General features: G+C 37.8%; 1 protein-coding gene across 3 annotated transcripts in view; it reads right to left on the bottom strand.

Moving 5' to 3' along the window:
* Positions 1-21,956, bottom strand: part of SACM1L (SAC1 like phosphatidylinositide phosphatase) — a 54,887-nt gene that overhangs the window by 28,987 nt on the left and 3,944 nt on the right. For 2 of the 3 annotated variants that reach the window (XM_007983929.3, XM_038004062.2), the window contains exons 2-7: positions 13,045-13,142; positions 11,274-11,348; positions 9,588-9,715; positions 6,582-6,731; positions 3,001-3,060; positions 2,124-2,157 (exon numbers count right to left, since the gene is read on the bottom strand). In XM_007983929.3, coding sequence (XP_007982120.2) covers positions 2,124-2,157; positions 3,001-3,060; positions 6,582-6,731; positions 9,588-9,715; positions 11,274-11,348; positions 13,045-13,142 — 545 coding nt within the window. Of the gene's footprint in view, positions 1-2,123; positions 2,158-3,000; positions 3,061-6,581; positions 6,732-9,587; positions 9,716-11,273; positions 11,349-13,020; positions 13,143-21,956 lie in introns of all 3 variants that reach the window. The other variant, XM_007983928.3, reaches the window with a different exon arrangement.

The raw sequence follows: 21,956 nt of genomic DNA on the forward strand, positions 1-21,956 counted from the left end.
GGACTACAGGCACATGCCACCATGCCTAATTTTAAAAACTTTTTTGTAGAGACAGGGTCTCACTATGTTCTCCAGGCTGGTCTTGAATTACTGGCCTCAAAGGATCCTCCTGCTTCAGCCTCCCAAGGCACTGAGATTACAGACATGAGCCACTATGCCTGGCCCCACTACATTTAAAGTAAAAGCTACAGTTCTTCCCATGGCTTATAAGGCCCTGAGTCATTTGGGCTGAGCTAATTCTCTGAACACAGCTCCGGCCTCTCTCTGTCCACTCTTTATTCCAGTCATGTTCCTGTCTTGGGGTCATTTTACTTATTAATGTCTCTTACTTCTAGTCAACAAACCACACTAAAGAAAAGCTCATTTAAAGCTTTCAATTTAAAGGTAAATGGGTAAGCTGTTTCTAAAATTGCCTAGAAAAAAAGGTTCTATAATCTCACTTAATATTGTTTATCCATTCACAATCTCATTTTGAAAAAACAAAAAAAACCACCATAGTTGGCCCAAATCATTTAAGGCACTAAATAAGAATAAACACTTTTTTTTTTTTGCGAGACAGAGTCTTGCTCTGTTGCCCAGGCTGGAGTGCAGTGGTGAGATCTCGGCTCACTGCAATCTCTGCCTCCTGGGTTCAAGTGATACTCCTGCCTCAGCCTCCCAAGTAGCTGGGATTACAGGCATGAGCCACCGCGTCCAGCCGAATAAACACATTTATTCTTATTTTGTCCTTAGGAGAACATGGAAAGCTCGGGGTGGGGGTTTGGGGAAGCAAAAATAAATGAGGTTTTATCCCAAAATTTTCTAATTTTTATTCCCCTGTAACTGTGGAACATGTTTCCTCCATAACTTTTTGGGTTTTAAGTATAACAAGCGTAAGTTCAGTGAAACTATATTAACATAATTAATAAATAAATAATAGACTTGTACTGATAAGCTTCTTACATGTGCTTGATAGAAAGATGTCATCACCATTCTCTGCAGGGCACAATCCTGATTACAGTCATGTATCACTTAATAGGGGTACATTCTGAGAAATGCATCGTCAGACAATCCTATACATTATAGAGGGTACGTACACAAATCCAGACGGCACAGCCTACTGCACACCTAGGCTACACGGTATATAGCCCATCGCTCCTTAGCTACAAACCTGTATAGCATGTTACTGTACTAAATACTGTAGGCAATTGTTAACACAATGGTATTTGTGTATCTCAACATATCTAAACATAGAAAAGATACAGTAAAAATATGGTATTATAATCTTGTAGGACCACTACCATATACGTGGTCTGTTGCTGACTGAAATGTCAGTATGTGGCACGTAACTGGATAGGCACTCATCGGCATATACTGTGCTTATCTATCCTTTAAGAGCCAGCGCACTTGGCTGCTTTATTTTTATTATGATGTCTATGATACAGATTTGTTTTTAATATGAACCTACCATTAGATAATCAATACTCATTTTGTATCTGTACTCTGATTTCTCCCCTAGGCAATATTCTTTGTACTCTACCTATTTTCATTTATCTGTCACTATTTCAAATGACAAATAAAATTTTTAATGGTAATTCTCCTCTCCAAGTTGTTACCCACACTAGTGTCTGACTTATACTTTTTTTGACCCTGTCACCCAGGCTGGAGTGCAGTGGTGCCATCATAGCTCACAGCAGCCTCAAACTCCTGGACTCCAGTCATCCTCCCACCTCAGCCTCCTGAGTAACTGGGACCGGAGGTGCAAGCCACCATGCCCGCCCTAAGTCTAACTTTTCAAATTATGTACTAAGGAAAGTTTTCAACAGCCAGGTCCAAACTACTTATGTGTAATTTACTGATAAAAGATAACATCAAATAAAGGCAAAATACAGTATACGTATTCCTTCTCTTTAAACAACCAGCCCCAGAACTCTTGAACACAGAGAGAGTTGTATAGTCTGAAAAGTTCATTCTAAACAAAAAAACCAACATGGCAATGAGTTTGATTTTCTTATCAACAGCAAGTTCTATTAATTCTGAAATACTCTCCTTATGGAGTATTTGAGACTATCTCTAAATCTGCCTTATAATAAAATTTAAATAAAGGCATCTAGAAACTAAAGAGTAATATCATGTAAGGATACAGCCATGTAACACTGGAAGGGCAAACCGATGAACCTGAAATGAAGATACATATTTAGAACAAATACACTTTAAAAATAAATAAGCATTATATAAAAATATGTACACATAGGGAGGTAATATACAAACATAACAAGGTAGTAAACTTACGGGTAATACAATTTTTAAAAAATTTCTCTAATGTAACATTAAGTATGCATTACAATCATTTGAGCTTGAATATTCACAGATTTTGGAATACTAATAAAGCTACATGAAGTTACAGAATGTTTACCTCCTTTTCAGTCTTTGCCTACAACAACTTCACTCCTCCAGGGAAAAGATATCCCATGCTAATTGTTTGCAGCTCAAACTACTTTTCCAAAAAAAGCATAGCAAATGACAAGAAATAAAGTAATTAGACACATCTATTTACCTAGATTCAGTAATATATCATGTTTCCCTGGCTGGGCCTCCCTGTTTACACCTCGTATGCGCAGACAAAGGACAGAAGAAGATGGTGCCTGTGCGTGTCTCTCCTGGGTGACTGAAGGGAGTCTCATCCCCAAAGGAAGACAAAAACAAAGCTCTCCCCTTGGCCAGGGAACTTGGCTCTGGCCCCTCATGTCTTCATTATCCATGTACCAAGACCCACTGTATCTCTCTTAGACAAAGCAATGTATTTTTACTTAAGGCTTCTATAGAAGATCAGAGTAAAATAATTAGGCTTCTTCAACCTAGAATGATGTGCCAGGGTAGACCTGATCCAAGTTTGTAAGTTATAAAGTTAAATTAGAATTGTTTCTCAAAATTCTTGGTGATTAGGAAGTCACTTTATAACATGCATTGAATTAAAGCTTGGACTGCAACAATTAAGCGATTTTATTTAGTGTACATTACCTCTGGCTGTGCAGAAAGTTCTCTTAGAAGATGACCATTCCATACAAACCGCTGATCTGCCTGAGAGAAGTTTTAAAATTTAATAAAATATCTCCTGCCAAGCTTACTTTCTACAGAAAGAAAACGACACCAATCAATGTCTCTGTCTGATGGTAGAAGCAGGTTTCTTTGACAGGTCTCAAACAAAATACATCTCCCCCTCAAATCTGTACCTCCTGTGGACATTCCTGTCTCATTGTCTCAGGCCAGACAGAAACTTGGGAGGAGTCTTACGGTATTTCTTTCCCTTACATTTAATTTTCAAGTACTAAATCTTCTTCAAAATTCATCTTTTTTACATTTCTACTTCCACTATCCTTGACCAACATTTGACTCCAGCCTAACTACTAACACAGCTTCCCTTGCCTCCAGTTTAGGCATTAGTCCTCCCCACCCATTTTTCCACAATACTGCCAGTAGGAGTTCTCTAACATGTCCTGTCTCCTATCTGCTCAAAATTCTTCAACGACTCTGTCATCTAAAGAACCAAATCTCTGCATGGCCTAATCAGTCCTAGGATCTGGCAGTCCCTAATTAACTCTCTGATCTCATCTCTGGCCACTCTGACTTTCATAAATACAGAAGAAGCTCCCTCAACAATCTATATTTAATGGACCCTACTTAGGGACAGGCGTGGTGGCTCATGCCTGTAATCCCAGCACTCTGAGAGGCCAAGGCAGGTGAATCTCTTGAGACTTAGGAGTTCGAGACCGGCCTAGCCAACATGGCAAAACCCTTTCTCTACTAAAAATACAAAAATTAGTCAGATGTGTTGGCACATGTCTGTAGTTCCAGTTACTTGGGGAGGTTAAGGCGCAAGAATCACTTGAACCTGGGAGGTGGAGGCTGCAATGAGCCAAGATTGTACCACTGCACTCCAGGCTAGGTGACACAGCAAGACTCTTGTCTCAAAAAAGAAAAAAACAAACAAAATAATTGACTCTACTCAGTAGATTAATCAATTCTATTTATGAAGCATACCAAATGAACCACCCACACCCCCAACTCTAAAAGTCACAGGGAATGGCTTTTGCACTTGGCCACAACCAGCTGAATCACACTTCCTGAGATTCAAATGTGTGTTCCCGAGTGGTCTGTGCCGGTCATACTTATTATTTCATTACATAGTTTAACTAAATATTTTATAAACCAATAAAATAAGACTAAAAACAGACTGCTGTTTCTATAAAGTTAAATGATTTGGAACATAACTTGGTAAGAGGCAAGTTGCTAAAACAAAACTGCTGTTGAATTCAGAGTGGGAGTGGCAACTAAAAATATATAAAAGAACATAGTAAAAATGTACAGGATTCTGCACACAGATTTCTCTAAGTGTCAAAGTCTTTAAAGTGGCCCAAATGAGAAAGCCTTACGGATGTAATTTACACAGGGAAGACAATTCAGAATAAAGGAACCAAAAACAAAGAAAATCCTATGGCCGTACATAAAAACATTGATCAATGTAAAACTTTGTGTTTTAAGTTAAAATACTTAGGATATATATGTTCCATTTATCACTTTTATGATTCCCAAGTTAAAAAAACATTAACTTTTTTTTTTAAGACAGTCTCGCTGTTGCCTTGACTGGAGTGCAGTGGTGTGATGACAGCTCACTGCGGCCTCTATCTCAAGCGATCCTCCCACCTCAGCCTCCTGAGTAGCAGGGATTACAGGTGTGTGCCGCCACACCTGTTTAATTTTTAAATTTTTTGTAAAGATGTGGTCTCCCTATGTTGCCCAGATTGGTCCTGAACTCCTGGACTCAAACTATCCTTCTGCCTCAGCTGTCTAAAGTGTTGGGATTATAGGCATGAACCACCACACTTGGCTGACTTTCTGATTAGCTGACAAAATATTCCCAACTCATCCAACAGATGAGATGGCTTTTGCTTCAGCTTAGCCTCTGCCACCACCTCTGCGTGGAACCCTCCCTGGCCCACTGTCACCTGACCAACAAATCTTCATCAAGTCTCAGGTCAAAAGTTATCTTTCTGTGTAAAGTTACTGTCCTCTGTAGATACCTTTCTTTATACAGTTGTCCCTGACAACCCCAGGCAAAGACCCTCATTCCTTCAGGATCCCACTTCACTTCGGTACATATCTCCATTATAGCAACCATTCTTTGACTACCACTTCCCTGGCAGTCTGTAGGCTCCCACAAGACAGGGTCCATAGCTTCATTCTGGGTCCCCAGGGGCTAGTATAGTGCCTGGTACATGGCTGATGTTGTAGAGATGTTTCACAAACAAATGGAGAATGTAGCAGCTGCTTTTAAAAGCAAGTCTCTTTGTAGTTAAAAGCCAAGTTTCTTGAATGCTTAGTCTGCATCTAAACTTCCATCTAAGGCTATATACAATTTTACTAAATTAGAGTGTAAAATCTTACCCAAAAAAGCCAGTCAACTAAAATACTAATTTAGGTTGAACTATAAGAAATAACCATTTTTATTGATTAAAAATGGGCAGTTACTGACAACTTCACATTCTTCAACCTAATAGGTAACATAGAAGGACCTTTTAAATTCTGTCTTCTCATTAAACACATCTAAGGTGTGTCAAAAAAAATTAAGGCAGCAATTATCCAGGTTCCTGAACAAAAGAAACTAAGTTGAGATCATCTGAAACCTAATTTTAAAGATACATTCACTGTATATTAAAAAAAAAAAAAAAAAAAAAAAAAAGCAGATTGGGCAGGCACGGTGGCTCACCCCTGTAATCCCAGCACTTTGGGAGGATGAGGTGGGTGAATCACTTGCGGCCAGGAGTTTGAGACCAGCCTGGGCAACATGGCGAAACCCCATCTCTATTAAAAATCCTAAAAATTATCCAAGCATGTTAGCACACGCCTGTAATTCCAGCTACTTATGAGGCTGAGACACAAGAATCACTTGAACCCAGGAGGCAGAGGTTGTAGTGAGCTGAGATCACACCACTGCACTCCAGCCAAGGTGACAGAGCGAGACTCTGTCTCAAAGAAAAAAAAAAAGCAAAATAAAAAAAAACTTTAAAAGGACATTTTCCAAATTCTTAGTGACTTTTGTTACATTTTTAGTTATAAAAATTATAAATAAACATCACTACAGAAGTATCAACTATTAGAATATGAATTTTATAAGCCTAATTACACTGCTAATGTAACTGCTGCACTACCGAACAGAGTTGAGAGTTAAGAAATTACAAATGAATGCAATGCTAGTTTGAAGATTTTACATGAGAGAGTTAGCACTTGGTAGCCTTGTAATAGTTATGCAAAATACAAATTCTGAAAGATTTTCCTCTAATAATTTACTTGTGTGTTTATACAAAGATTTCTGAATATCTACACCAGTGGTTCTCAATTCTGGCTGTATCCATACACAGATTCAAGGACTCTCACGCTGGGATTGTGATGTATATTTAAAATAGGGTATATTTTCAAAGCCTCATACATGTTTCTAACATATAGCCAGGACTGAGAAAAATCAATATAAATTTTTATGCATGAAACAGAGACACGTCCGTTTTAAAATACTAAAAATAAAAATAACTGAAGATCAAGCTTACCCTTTCCAAAAGACTCATTTCTTGGAATTCTGGACTAGTATTGGATAGCCGCTGCAAAGTATGGGTCAAATCATATGTTGTTGAAAAGTAAAATCCATCCACATTCAAGACATGGTTTAGCATCGCTAGGAAGGTTTTATTATCTTGTAACTGTAAACAAAGAACAATCAGTACAGCTCATAATTAAAAAGGAATCTGTTAGCATGAGAAAAGAATACAAATTAAATCCTGTTAAGTCCAGCCTCATTAAAGACTACTGGCACAAGGACTGAGCCAGTAAGGGGGATGCTCGCCATTTCCCTGGGACGTAGGACAGTCCCTGACATACAGAAGATACTCAGTAAACACTGTAGGGTACTATTAGAGAACTTGATTAGGTAGGACTTCTCCCCTTTGTATCCTTTACAAACTTTATTCTAAAGGGCAGAAGAGTGGTTTTAACAAAACACCATCTTTGGTTATGATCTACTGTGTGCCAGTTATTTTCCTAAGACTCTCTTTAATTTTCACAACAGCCCTGCTAAGTTAGCATAGCAATCTTCATTTGACAAATAAAACACATACATTTATGAGGGGCCCAATAACGCAAATAACAAGATACTAACATAATCCTCATTCTCAAGAAACGTTCCCTGGTTTGGGATGGATGAGAAGTAAAATGGAATTCTTTTTCTTTAAAACAAAGATTAAAAAATCCAGTAAAAGCAATATTTATCTTTATTCTTGGAAAACCATTTTAACTAGCTTTCCCAATGAATACCAAGATTGACATTTGGTTTTATCCTTGTTTTAAAAAGCAACCGTTAATGTTTAGTAACGTTTAACCATTACTAAATGATTAACTTGTTAATCTACATGTTACAAATCTACATATACAAAATTTTTTATTTGTGCTCAGACATGTTTTTAAAATTAGCTACACAGCTTGACAACAAAGAAAAACAATCAAGAAGAAACTGTCTAAGTAAATATCACTGGTCTATTAAATAAATACAGCCATTTTAATTTTTTTAAAATATGCCTAGTAGAGAATGAATATATTGATATATATTTCTCAATATATATATATATAATAAAAAAATTCTAAAGTATAAAAAGCATATCTTGTAGTTTTACTTAGGCAGTGCTATAATTTTATTTTTTAAAATATTTATCCTAAGTTATATGTTTTAATACATTTTATTCTAGAAACAAACATTCTTATAAATTGTGTGTAAAAATATAATGTAAAATTTTTAAATAGCAAACACATAACTAAAATTACATTAAGAAAACAATCACTCTCAATAGGTATATATCTCTAAACAATGTTGACTTTAAAAAGTAAGAGTCAAAGAATCAGAACAGGGCAATGCCATTCATGAGCAAAAACAGATCCTGTTTAAACATGAATACAGGCAGTCTTTACTTTGTAAAGTGGGACTGTAAAAATTACCATGTGATTTTAATCTTAATAATCTTAAGCTATCTTAACAGTCAACTGTAAAAACTATGATTGTTTCATGACCTTTAAAAATTTTTTTGTCAAAACATTAAAAACTCTATTGTAAGTTATAGATATTTACTTATATAGTTATAAGTTGTAGACATTAACTTGTAAGTTATATATATAGCAAATTATTATAAGTATAAAGAAATGAATAAATTGTAAAACTAATATTTATTTAGCACACTGTAAAACATTAGAAACACCGAGAATAAAAAATATTTTATTTCTTTGTACAAAAACTTATCAAGAGACTTGAACAGTGCTTGCCTTCTTCTTGTCATATAAATTAAGATACAGAATATCTCTTCTATCCCTGGTGAACTGCCACACACCTTCCTAAGTCTAAACCAACTTCTGACATTTTATCCTTTGCACTGGGAAATATCTCCAAGGTTTCCTTTAATGGGAAGTCTGCTGCAGGCGTCACTTCCTCCGAGATACTGTCATCCTTTTCGTCACAGCCACTCCATCATTAACGTCGGTCAGTTCGCCTGCACTAGAACCTCTGGCTGCATACCTACAGTCCCTTGAATGGTGATAGTATCAGTATTCCCATGGTCAGCTACTTCTTCTATGCTCCATTTATGTTCAATTTCAATTTCTCTTCCAGAGTTGTTGTTTTTTGTCTTTTGCACCTTCATCTTTGGTGGGTTAATTCTTCAGTTAATAAACTGTAGTAACTGAAATTTAAGCCATGTTGCTTGGGGATTGGTGTTAACTAAACCATGGTTACTGAAATCTGTGCATATAGGAATAGTGCAAAAGGGAAATTGCCTGAAAGAATATATACACATTTCATAAACACACATACACACTTACATTCACATGTGGTAAAAATAGAGAAAACCTCTCTGGGAAAGAAGAGAATGAGTTAAGAGGAGTAGAACTTCAAAGGTATTTGTAATTTATTTCTTTACAAAGAGGATATGAAGTTAAATCTGGTGTTGAGTACATGTGTATTTCTGTTTTCCCTTTTCTCTCCATATGACATTTCACAATTTAAGAATTGAATCAGCCGGGTGCGGTGGCTCACGCCTGTAATCCCAGTACTTTGGGAGGCCAACGCAGGCGGATCACGAGGTCAGGAGATCGAGACCATCCTGGCTAACAAGGTGAAACTCCGTCTCTACTAAAAACACAAAAATTAGTCGGGTGTGGTGGCGGGCGCCTGTAGTCCCAGCTACTCGGGAGGCTGAGGCAGGAGAATGGCGTGAACCCAGGAGGCAGAGCTTGCAGTGAGCTGAGATTGCGCTACTGCACTCCAGCCTAGGCTACAGAGCAAGACTCCGTCTCAAAAAAAAAAAAAAAAGAATCTTAAAAAAACAAACAAACAAACAAGAGCAACAAATGATTTAAAAAATATTTATTATGCCTAGGTAGAAAAGTAGGTAGAGTGACCTTACTCTATAGGTTGTTAAAATAATTATAGCATCTATTCCACAACACCCTTACCCTCCTCTACCCAGCCCACGCTACTTCTTTGGGCTCTGCAATTAGTAACAATTTCCAGTTCTTACCTGAATATCAGTTAAGTGCAACATTGTCTTCTTATAAGAAAGGACATCAAAATCTGTTGCTTTCCAGATTACATGATTGAAAAATTCACCTACTTTTGTCTTTTTGGTAATGACTATAAGATAATTACCTGCAAAAAGCAAGCCAAACACACATAATTATAAAAACAGTAACTATAAAGGTAGAAATAGGAGTCCTTACTGTTTAACTTTAAAGGCTAGTAGAACGAGACTATATTGTGCCACTCAGATAAAAGGCCCATTTTTAAAGCAACCTTATAATTTATGAATAGAAAGGCCAGCATATTATTTAGAACAATTCTTACTGAAAGGTCACGTTTTTCTCAAAAAAGATAAAAGCAAAAGCTTTTCATAAACAAAGGATTTGTCTTAGTAAACAGAAAGTAGAGACAGAAAATACTTCTTTTTCTCTCTTTCATCAACCCCAAGGGATACAGGCCTCTGCTAATCATTTCCTAGCAGGCAGCTCAAAGCATCAGGTCACAAGATCTGACACTACAGGGCAATGTCCCTTCCACACCACTCCTATGTCCTTCATGTCACTCTAAATGGTAGAGAAATGTGCTGGGGCAGTATACCTAACTGGCTGCTGCAATATTACAAGGATGAGTGGTCAGGAATCAAGCAGTCATCACAACATCGTGCACAATACACCAATCCTGACCTTGCCACCTCCTCACCCCACAAATATATAAAACACAGTAACCCTTTCCTACTGAATTAATTCTTCAGGTCTGTTCAACACTCTACCCACAAGTGCCCTCTCTGAAAGTTTTCCCACGTACATGTCTCTCCTGGAGCTTGTCACACTGTACTGCAGTAGTTTACTACTTACACGCCTCTCTCACTAGACTGTGAACTGCAGGGCAAAATGGACTTTCATCCTTTATAACTCAGCATCTAGCATGGTGCCTGAAACAACAGGAACTTCAAACAAGCTCAATGAAATTAAATCTAAACAAAAATCACCCTCTTAACAATTTAGAACCAAGTAACATTTGCTAACATTCACTATGTCCTATTAGTACAGGACTGAAGGTGTAGAATACCCTGGTCCACTGATGCATTAAAAATTTTATTTACAGGCTGGGCATGGTGGCTCATGCCTGTAATCCCAGCACTTTGGGAGGTCGAGGCAGGTGGATCACCAGAGGTCAGGAGTTCAAGACCAGCCTGACCAACATGCTGGAACACCGTCTCTACCAAAAATACAAAAAATCAGCTGGATGTGGTGGCAGGCATCTGTAATCCCAGCTACTCAAGAGGCTGAGGCAGGGGAATTGCTTGAACCCGGGAGGTGGAGGTTGCAGCGAGCCGAGATTGTGCCACTGCACTCCAGCCTGGGCGACAACAGTAAAACTCCATCTTAAAAAAAAAAAAAAAGTTTTTACATACCCTATTTGCAAAAACAATCTAGTTAAGGATTTCAACTCTAACTGAAACACAACGAAATACAAAACTTTTTTTTAAATACCAGAACCTCATGCTGATAAATTTTACCATTTGGGGAGTATTTCTTTTAAAATTAATGACAAATACTTATCCAAGAGATTTACTGCTTAAAGCATGATACAAAGTGTTACTTCATCGTATACTCACTCTAATATTATCAATTTAACTACCTTGTTTAATTACCTTCTGTGTCCATCTTAGCTTATTTTCTCTTACCTGCCACCAGATGGATTGTGCCCAGTATACCAAATATTGGTCTTGTGACAGCTGAAGGAGGAACATCTTTCTTGGCTTTAAAAGAAATGAAAGAAAGAAAAATCACATACAAAAAGCTCACCAGCACGAACAGAAATTTAGTTTGATTTCAATAGTTACTTTGACTAAATCAATTTGCATGATTTGTTCTAAGAAAAGTAACATTTCTTAACTTAAATGCACTACTGATAGAGCTGTAAGTTATGTAAACTGGAGTGTAACAGCAATAAAACTGTGATAACTCCTAGAATGTATGTTAGGTTTTTTCATGGAAGAAAAAATAGTCCCATTAGAAATGCCATGGTCTTTCTTTTGTGAAAAGAAAGTCTTTTCAATGGTGAAAAGAAACTGGCTAAGAAACTGTCAGCAAGTCCGTCCCTCATCAGCACTGACTTTGTGTGGAAGTATTTTATCATGTGTCTTACTGATGACTGTTTGGCATCATCATCTTTACATTCAAACTATTCGTGACCTTTAGCTTTTCAGTCTACTCAAATGGGTCTGCAATCTCTACCTACAAATAAAATGTTACTGAAAGATCAAGAATAACGGAAAAAACACCCACATTAAAGCTCTTGTAAGACACTAGGTTGTATCAACGCGGTATAAAGATTAGTATAATTTAAACTTTAGGAGAAGTGTACTAACACTGGTTAAAACCAATCAGCTATCTTGAGAGATACCAAGCCACCAAGCAACGGACAAATAGGAAATGTCAAATTATCAAACTAAAACAGAGCTCTAATTCCATTTGATCAAAGACAAACTTTATATAGTACCTACCAGAATTACCACATAATCAAAAAAACAGAAATTTTATAGCCATACTTTTCTTACACCCCATTATCTCACGTAATATATTTTCATATTTTGCTTCACCCACTCAAAGGCTATTTACTGAATGCCTACTCTATGGTTATTCAAATATTATACTTTAAGAAAAAAATAAATATAGAACTCTGGAGGTGAATTAGAATCTTTTAACAAATGAAACATGAAATTCCAAATATGTTATCACTTTGTACATTAATTTGCCACCAAAATTATTTTGTATTTATCTACTCAGAAGTCAGGGTGTTCCACAAAAGTGAAAAAAACAGTTTGCTTTTCACATCCCAGAAAAGCAAAACCAAAGTATAACTGGATAGGTAGATAAAACTCAGAAACATAATTTGCCTAAGAACACCTACAAGTTTTAGTCAGTGATGGATATTTTATTTTTCATTTATTAAATTTCCTCATAGTCATGAAAGTTTTCAAAACAAAAACAAAAGCAGCTGTTAAAATTCCATACTCTTAAAGCTGAAACAACTTTTTCACTCTCAAATATCTTAAATCTTACAGCTAGAAAGAAGCTTAGCTATCTAAGCCAATCCTGTTAAAATACAGCTAAAAGAAAAAATAAATATTATGTTTTTAAATCCTTACAGACAGTAAAATACTACCTAAAATTTTCAAGATCATTTCTCCTTTTCACAAAAAAGGAGATAGCATAAAACTGATGCACAAAAATTACAGGCTGGTGCAAAAGTAATTGCGGTTTTTACCATTACTTTTCATGTAAAGTAATGGGTATACCATTACATTCAAATGAGGTAGCAAGAATAAAAATTTTAGTAAGAATGCACTCAGAGATCCACACACTGACGCACCTCTGAGTGATGTTTTTTAACTATTGTAATTTATGTATGAAATCTTTCTCCCTAACCTTCTAAATCTGGCTGTGAAATACCTGCAAGGGTAACCTCTGTGGACACACGGTCAATGGTAAGTACGTCATCTGCTCCATCATCACAAGCTTCCACATAAAATTTTTCAGGTGTCATATGCCTAAGAAGAAATGTAAAACATAACTAAACCAAATGAAACGAAGACTTCTAAAAAACTACTTATTATAACAATTACAGAGTATAAATTTGACATCATTTTCCCAGCTTCTAAATGGATGAAGCTGTTAAGTTTGCTGTCCTTATGAGTTCACTGCAATTCTTCTCACTTGTATATTTGATGCTGACAAGGTTTTGATTTGCTATGAAACTATCAATTAAATGTATACAAAAAATATCATAATCAAATCTAGTTTATTATATTCAACAGGGTACAGAAGGCAATGTAGCATAACAGGAACAGAGCCTACAGAACCAGACTACCAGTAGTCTGACCTCAGGCAAGTTACTCATTCTCTCTGAGCCTCTTATTCCCTTTCTGTAAAATAACGATAATACCAGATTCATCACGCAGTAACGTGTGAATTAAATGAGTTAATCTCTGGTAAGTACTTTGAACATTTGATGCGTAGTAAGCAAGAGGTATTAGCTAAAAATAGTAAGAAATGCATTTTAAATAAAATATTTCCAGGAAATTTTAAAAAACAAATTAACATTCAGGTGGGGTGTTTTTTTAGAAACCCATATATATGTTCCTGAAAAAAACTTCTCATTCTGCAAAATGAAAAATAAAGGAGGTAGAAATACGGTTGAGAGAGACTACTTAAAATTTATGCAACTTTGTAATTAGAGTCTAACAAAAATAACAGTTGGTTTCTCAAGAAACAACTTAAATAGTTCAGGCAAGCAACTCAGCATGGTGAGGGACTGACTCAGGATATACAAAATATTAACAGAATAAAGTAAAGCTGCGTTTTAGTTTGCAGGCACCAAAACGATGCAGACTGAAGTAGAACTCCAAGCCACTGACTGAGACTGTTGTTTTAAGGTAGGCACAGGAGAAGATACAACTTTTCAGAAGCTGAGCAAGGCTGGGGAGGCAGGCTGAGTCCAAGAACTATTTCTTTTTCTAGAAACTAATCTTTATTGTTCACAAATCAGACTTAAAAGAATTTCTATCTGTTCTATCTGTGCAGCAGCCAACCTGAGGGTTTTTTCCTTTCCTTTTTAATTCTACTCCCACTTGCCTATGAAAAATCTCATTCAAACCCACACAACCATCATGGACATCATTTTCTATTTACCAATTGTATATAAGCTATTTGGCATTATAGAAAAATGTCCTGTAGCAAAACAAACTCTTATTGACTGTTTTTTACTGTAAGTTCTCTGAAAATAATCAATCCTTAATTATCCAAATAAAACTTACAACCTTCTATGGTTCATCTGTAACTATTAGGTTAGTTTCCTTCATCCGGGGGGGATATGTTAAGTGAAGGAAAATCAGTACAATGAAGAAAGCAAATCTGCTTCAAATACAGCAATCTTCAATTTAACCTGAATACAACAGTTCATTCCTTTTATTACTGAATAGCATTCCATTGTACAGATACATCATAATTTGTTGATCCATTCATTTGTTGATGGCTATTTGGTAACTTTGGTTTTGGGTTACTATGAATAAAGAAAAGGTTCTAGGAACATTCTTGTATAAAAGTCTTAAGGCAGATGTTCATTTCTCTTGGTTAACTCCCTAGAAGTGGAACAGCTGGATCATATGGCACATATATGTTTAACTTGTGCAGGAAGGGAGAAAAGCAAGGGATTACAGGCATGAGGAAACGTCTCAGGGTGACGGATACGTTCACTACTGCAATACTGGCAATGGTTTCATGGGTGTAAAAATGTCAAAATTTATCAAACTGTACACTTTCCTTTTCCATGTGTGTAGTTTATTGTATGTCAACCAAACTTCAATAAAGCTATAAAAACAAAGTGAGAGGTCCTAAAACCAAAGAAATATAAAGAACTTCCAGACATCTAGTCTTAAGCCTTTTTTAAAAAATCCACTATTTCAGTCCATATCTACAGAAGATATTTTATGGAAGCACAACTTGCATTCCAAGTGTAAGTCATTAACATTTACCAAGAGGCTACCTCGTGCTAAGCATGACGCAAGCAAGCACTAGGGGCTATGCGGCAGGTGACGAATACATTCCAGGGAAAGCTGAGCCAGGAATTTTAGTGGTTCGTTTGGGGACTGACTGATGGTAGGCACAGAATTGGGATTCAAACTAGTCTTGTAAAAGTCTAAAGGCTGTAATTTTTTTTTTCACCATACTGTATTACTAGGATTTGAAGACATCAGCCTTTGGTATGCTGGCACAGATACATTGTTGTGTTCAAAATTGACCCTGGTTAGTAAAAAACAAAAACCTAAATGTTTTGAAAACCCTGGTTTAATAAAATTTAAAGACTTTCCATTTAAAATAATTTTTTTAAAGTTTTGTCACCTCGAGACCCAAACACTAAGGTATCTAAAATTTCATTTGAGGAAAGGATTTCATTCCTTGCTGCCATTCTCAGCCTTCTCTTCATTAAAAAGAGATAGAGGCTGGGCGCAGTGGCTCACACCTGTAATCCCACCACTTTGGGAGGCCCAGGCAGGTGGATCATTTAAGGTCAGGAGTTCGAGACCAGCCTGGCCAACATGGTGAAACCTCATCTCTAGTAAAAATACAAAAATTAGCTGGCCGTGGTGGTGCATGCCTGTAGTCCCAGCTACTGGGGAGGCTGAGGCATGAGAATTGCTTAAGCCGAGGAGGCAGAGGTTGCAGTGAGCCAAGATCGCACCACTGCACTCCAGCCTGGGCAACAGAGTGAGACTCTGCCTCAAAAAAGTAAAACACAATAAAAAGAGATAGAACTGATAAGTGAGGGTGGATGATAGAACTCACATAATATGCTCAGCACTAAGAGGGGACTCCGTGAAATACAGGCATTATTAATATTTTACTAAATGGTTTCACACCACTGAGTTTTCATATTGTTTTTTTACACTTCCGTCGTCTTTAGTGTCTTGACAAAGCCATCACCACTGCTCCTATTTGGCTGCTTTACTTTTACATCTAGGACAAACTAACAAGTTTCAGAAAAGGTCTCAGGAAAGTGACACAGTTTTGACCACAGAGTAAAGTCCATGGGCTTTATTACATACATTTTCTTCATAATACTCAGAAGTCTACGTCTTTTAAGTTCACAGTTGTATTGTGGGGGAAAGAGTTGCCATAATTTATTTCTCCAGATAAAGGGTGTGTTACCTCTTCAATAACTAATGCTATTTTTAACATAAAAAGATTATTATTCACCAAGCTCAGAAATAATATTCCTCCACTTTTTTATATTAGGCATAAAACATGAAGCTCGCATCTAAATAAACAGTCAACAGAGAAATGCATATTGCTTGCCCTCAATAGCTCACCCTTCCTACACTCTGACCACCTGTATTTACATAAATGCATTTAAACTCTCCTCACCTGTAAGACCTTTAAAATGAAAATTATTTGGACAAAAATCAATGAACTGAAAAGTCACACTTGTTTCCACATACAAGTTTGGAGGTATAACTTAATAGGCACATTTCAGTCAGCAATAAAGTATTTATTATAAAATCAGCTGTTTATAAGAGCACAAAAGTCAAACGCACACACAGAAAAAAACTATCTCCATTGTAAGCAATTAAAAGTTTTTCTCAGCCGGGCGTGGTGGCTCACGCCTGTAATCCCAGCGCTTTAGGAGGTGGAGGTGGGCAGATCATTTGAGGTGAGGGGTTTGAGATCAGCCTGGCCCACACGGTGAAACCCTGTCTCTACTAAAAATATAAAAATTAGTCAGGCGTGGTGGCGCACGCCTGTAATCCCCACTAAGGCTAAGGCAGGAGAATTGCTTGAACCTGGGAGATGGAGGTGACAGTGAGCCAAGATCATGCCATTGCACCCCAGGCTGGGCGACAGAGTGAGACTCCATCTCAAAAAAACGTCAAGCAAATAAAAAGCAGCAAGGCATTTTTTAATTCTAGGAAAAACAAAACATTTTTATAAAGAAATATAATTATGATACACCATGAGGCTTAATTTGAACAACAGCTACATAAACCACAGTCCAGCCTAATATGAGCATTTTTATAGATATAGAGTAAAATACCAGAAGTTGTTTAAAAAAGTAGATGCCTCTGTTATTATAAGCTTTGTATACTACTTATTTTTAAACCATATACCTAAGATTGAAATAAAAATAAGTTTTAAAAAATGTATTATAGGCCAGGCACGGAGACTCACGCCTCTAATCCCAGCACTTTCGGAGGCCGAGGCAGATGGATCACAAGGTCAGGAAATCGAGACCATCCTGGCCAACATGGTGAAACCTCGTCTCTACTAAAATACAAACAAAAGAATTAGCTGGGTGTGGTGGCGCACGCCAGTAGTTCCAGCTACTTGGGAGGTTGAGGCAGGGGAATCGCTTGCTTGAACCCAGGAGGTGGAGGTTGCAGTGAGCCAAGATCGTGCCACTGCACTCCAGCCTGGCGACACAGCAAGACTCCATGAGGTTAGGAGTTCAAGACCAGCCTGGCCAACATGGTGAAACCCCATCTCCACTAAAAATATAAAAATTAGCCAGGCATGGTGGCAGGCGCCTGTAATCCCTGCTACTCAGGAGGCTGAGGCAGGAGAATAGCTTGAACCCAGGAGGTGGAGGTTGCAGTGAGCCGAGATCGTGTCACTGCACTCCAGCCTGGGGGACAAGAGCAAGACTTCATCCCCCTCACCAAAAAGTATTATAACCAAGTATACAAATAAGAGTAATTATGGATCAAGGTAGAGATGTCTCGCTCAAAAGTCCTGAGGCCTTTGCTTGATCTTCTCTCTCTGAGAGATGCTGTTGGAATCTAAGTTGCTGATGCTGCCATCAGGCTATTCTGATAATGTCACTGAAAGTGGTATCTCTAGGCTTAAGAATTGGAGCAATGAAAACGTGAACGGTGACTGCCAGGGAATCAACATTTCTAGGGGTGGTAATTATAAGTAATGACTCACAATTCTGTTAATCGTAACAGCAGGTATCATCCTAACTCACAGGCACCTACATATACGCCCTTACTGTTCTCTTCCTCTTTCATTTCCCCCACTTTTGTATTGATCTTAATACTGATCTGAAGCATAATTGTTTTATGTAATAAATTTTATTCTACATGTTTTATGCTTCCTAGGCTTCATTTCAAAAGCCAGTGAAATTAACTTTAACTCTCTAGCACTTACAGTCAAAAACAAGTAAACATTCAGTGGTGTAATTTTTGCTGGTGTGTATTGTTTTATTGCTATTTTTGTCTTTAAATCTTCACCAAACAAGCTATCATATTACTTATTTTATGAAATGGATTTCAGAAAACAAGATTCGATTCAAGATTATTTGGTCATTATTTATACTGCTAATAACAGATCTCTAAGGTTTAAAGTAATACTGTATACTAACAAGGGTTCTGGTCCTATATAAACTATCTGGTGAGGTCACTAGCCTCCAATTCACTATTAACTCTAACTGAACAAGAATCCTACCAAGTATCTGTCAAGACAAGGGATTTGATATCTACCCAGAGTTCTGGTTCCCATTAATAACACACATACTATAGAAGATATATCAAAATAGCATAATACTTGTATAATAATTGCTTCTATTTTGACTACCTTCATTCAGTTGGTTTTGCTTTTAAGGATTACTGTCCAAGCATGGGATAAAAAAGAAAAAGTGGCTGGATACAGTGCTCATGCCTGTAATCCTAGCACTTTAGGAGGCTGAGGCAGGAGGACTGCTTGAGCCCAGGAGTTTGAGACCAGCCTGGGCAACATGGCAAAACCCCGTCTCTATAAATAATGCAAAAATTAGCCGGGTGTAGTGGCATGCACCTGTGGCCTCAGCTACTCAGGAGGCCGAGGTGGGAGGATCACTTGAACCTGGGAGGCAGAGGCTGCTGAGAGCCAAGATCGCATCACTGCGCTCCAGCCTGCGCAACAGAGCAAGACATTGTCTAAAAAAAAAAAAAAAGAAAGAAAGAAAAAGAAAAGAAAAGCAAAACAAAAGCAGGAGGATCTTGAGGTCAGGAGTTTGAGACCAACCTGGTCAACACAGCGCGATCTCATCTCTACAAAAAGTGTTGAAATTAAAAAAAAAAAGAAAGAATCAACACTTAGGTTGATTCCCCCTTTTTGACTGTTGTGAATAATGCTGCTATGAATGGGGGTATACAAATCTCTCTGAGACCTTACTTTTAATTATTTTGAGTATCCCAGAAGTGGAATTAGGACTAAAAGCTAAATTCAACAAAGGCAGTATGGGTATTACACTTCATACAAATGCATTTAATCTTATAGTCACCTGGGATTCAACAGCTCTTAAGAGTGTTTTTAAAAAATTAGTCTTGTTAAATTTTAAGAAAAGCAGTATGTTTAATTATAATATTAACATCAAATATTTTTTATTTTCTTTCAGTGTTGGCATTGTGATTTTCTAGTGTCTGAAAACAATTATCTCCCATGTAACATTCACATCTTATTTCAGACAACTGACCTCTTTAAAATCTTGTCAAATCAATGAGTAAAACTGCCCCACTTCAAAAATATTACTACTTACCAACCTCATACCCATTAAAATGGCTATTATCTAGAAGGAAAAATGAAAATCCAGGATAGAAAATAACAAGTATTGGCTAGGATGTGGAGAAACTGGAATCCTGGTGCTTTGTGGGTGGGAACACAAAACAGTGCAGTTACTATGGGAAAACAGTATGGTGACCCACTAAAAATTAAAAATAGAATTCCCGTATGACCCAACAATTCCACTTCCGGGTCTATACTCAAAATAACTGAAAGTAGGTTTTCAAAAAGATATTTGTATACTCACATTCATACTGGCATTACTCATAATAGCCAAAAAGGTGGAAACCACCTATGTGTCTATCAACAAATGAACAAACGAAATGTGGTACATACATATAATGGAAAATTATTCAGCCTTAAAAAGGAAATTCTGGGCTGGGCACAGTGGCTCAGGTCTGGAATCCCAACACTCTGGGAGGCCAAGGTGGGCAGATCACGAGGTCAGGAGATGGAGACCATCCTGGCTAATCTGGTGAAACCCCATCTCGACTAAAAATACAAAACATCAGCTGGGCGTGGTGGCACGCACCTGTAATCCCAGCAACTTGGGAGGCTGAGGCAGGAGAATCGCTTGAACCCAGGAGGCGGAGGTTGCAGTGAGCCGAGATCGCACTACTGTACTCCAGCCAGGGTGACAGAGCGAGACTCCGTCTCAAAAAAAAAAAAAGGAAATTCTTTCACATGCTACAAAATGGATGAACCTTAAGGACATTATGCTAACTGAAATAAACCAGTCATAAAAAGACAAATACTGCCACTTCATGAGGCATCTAGAGAAGTCAAATTTATAGAGACAGAAAGTAGAATGGTGGTTGCCGGCGGCTGGGAGGATACAGAAATGGGGAGTTGTTTAATGGGCACAGAGTTTATTTTTGCAAGATGAAAAGAGTTCTGGTGATGGATGGTGATAGTGGTTGTACAACATGAATGTGCTTATTGCCCGGAATTGTATACTTAAAAATGGTTAAGAGGGTAAATTTTAAGTTTTATTTTACCACAATTTTTAAAAATAATGAAACCACTATTTTGTATAGGAACCACAGTGATATGTCATAAAACTGTAGCAAAAACATATTCCCTCAAAAATCTTATGTAAAGAATCTGGCCGGGTGCAGTGGCTCATGCCCGCAATCCCAACACTTTGGGAGGCCGAGGCAGGTGGATCACTTGAGGTCAGGAGATCAAGACCAGCCTGGCCAACATGGTGAAACCCCGTCTCTACTAACAATACAAAAATTAGCCGGGCCTGGTGGTGCGTGCCTGTAGTCCCAGCTACTCGGGAGGCTGAGGCACAAGAATCACTTGAACCTGGGAGGCAGAGGTTGCGGTGAGCCGAGATTGTGCCACTGCACTCCAGCCTGGGCAGCAGAGCGAGACTCCATCTCAAAAAAAAAAAAAAAAAAAAGAATTAAATCAAGGTCTTAATGATCAAATTTAGTATCTCTCTGGTTGAAAAGACAGAGGCACAACATTTTACTAGGTTTGGTAAGCAAAAAGAAAAGAACTTAGTAAAGAAGGATCCCCTGTGCATACTATACTCATAGGCGGAATGTGCTCCTACCTCCCCCATTCATCCTCCCTTTGGGTACCTCCTCACTGAGCCCTCCCTGGTTGCCTCTCCTATAGCTCAAGTTCATCACAGATTCCCCAGGGGCACGACCCAATTCCAAACCAGCTGGTGTTTCTAGAAACTCATTCTAATATGCTATCTTCTTTTCCAAAACTCTGTGTTCCCACCTACATCCTATTCCCTGAATACCCTAAAACCCATTCTCTCAACCAGACTTCTTCACAGGACTAGGTCCAAATTCCACCTAATCTGAAGTTCTAATCCATAGCACTATCTACCAGAGCCCCATATCTTCCAAAGAATTCTCTTCTACCAGCATGTTCTGGTCCTAACTCAGCTATGTATGCCCTGCCCTAAAATATTTCAGAGTGCATAAAAACTACCAGGATAGCTAAACTTGCAGATTTCCACGGCTCATCCCCAGAGATTTTCACTCAGTAGGCCTAATGTGGGGCCCTGGAATATGCACTTCAAACAAGCATACCAAGTCATTTGACGTAGCCTAGCACTAACCTAGGCTGGCCAGGTTACCCTAGGTAAGCCTGAACTAGCCTGAACTCCCAGCCAACTAATGCTTTGGATACAAACCCCCTATGATCTGTGCTAAAACTCATGAGACTAACCTTGGCTGCCCTATACCCCTCCCTCCACCGGGAGAGTTCTGTGAATAATATAAATGTTCATTATATTGAACAGA

This window comes from Chlorocebus sabaeus, chromosome 22 (assembly GCF_047675955.1).
Source record: "Chlorocebus sabaeus isolate Y175 chromosome 22, mChlSab1.0.hap1, whole genome shotgun sequence".
In the NCBI taxonomy this organism is placed as follows: domain Eukaryota; kingdom Metazoa; phylum Chordata; class Mammalia; order Primates; family Cercopithecidae; genus Chlorocebus; species Chlorocebus sabaeus.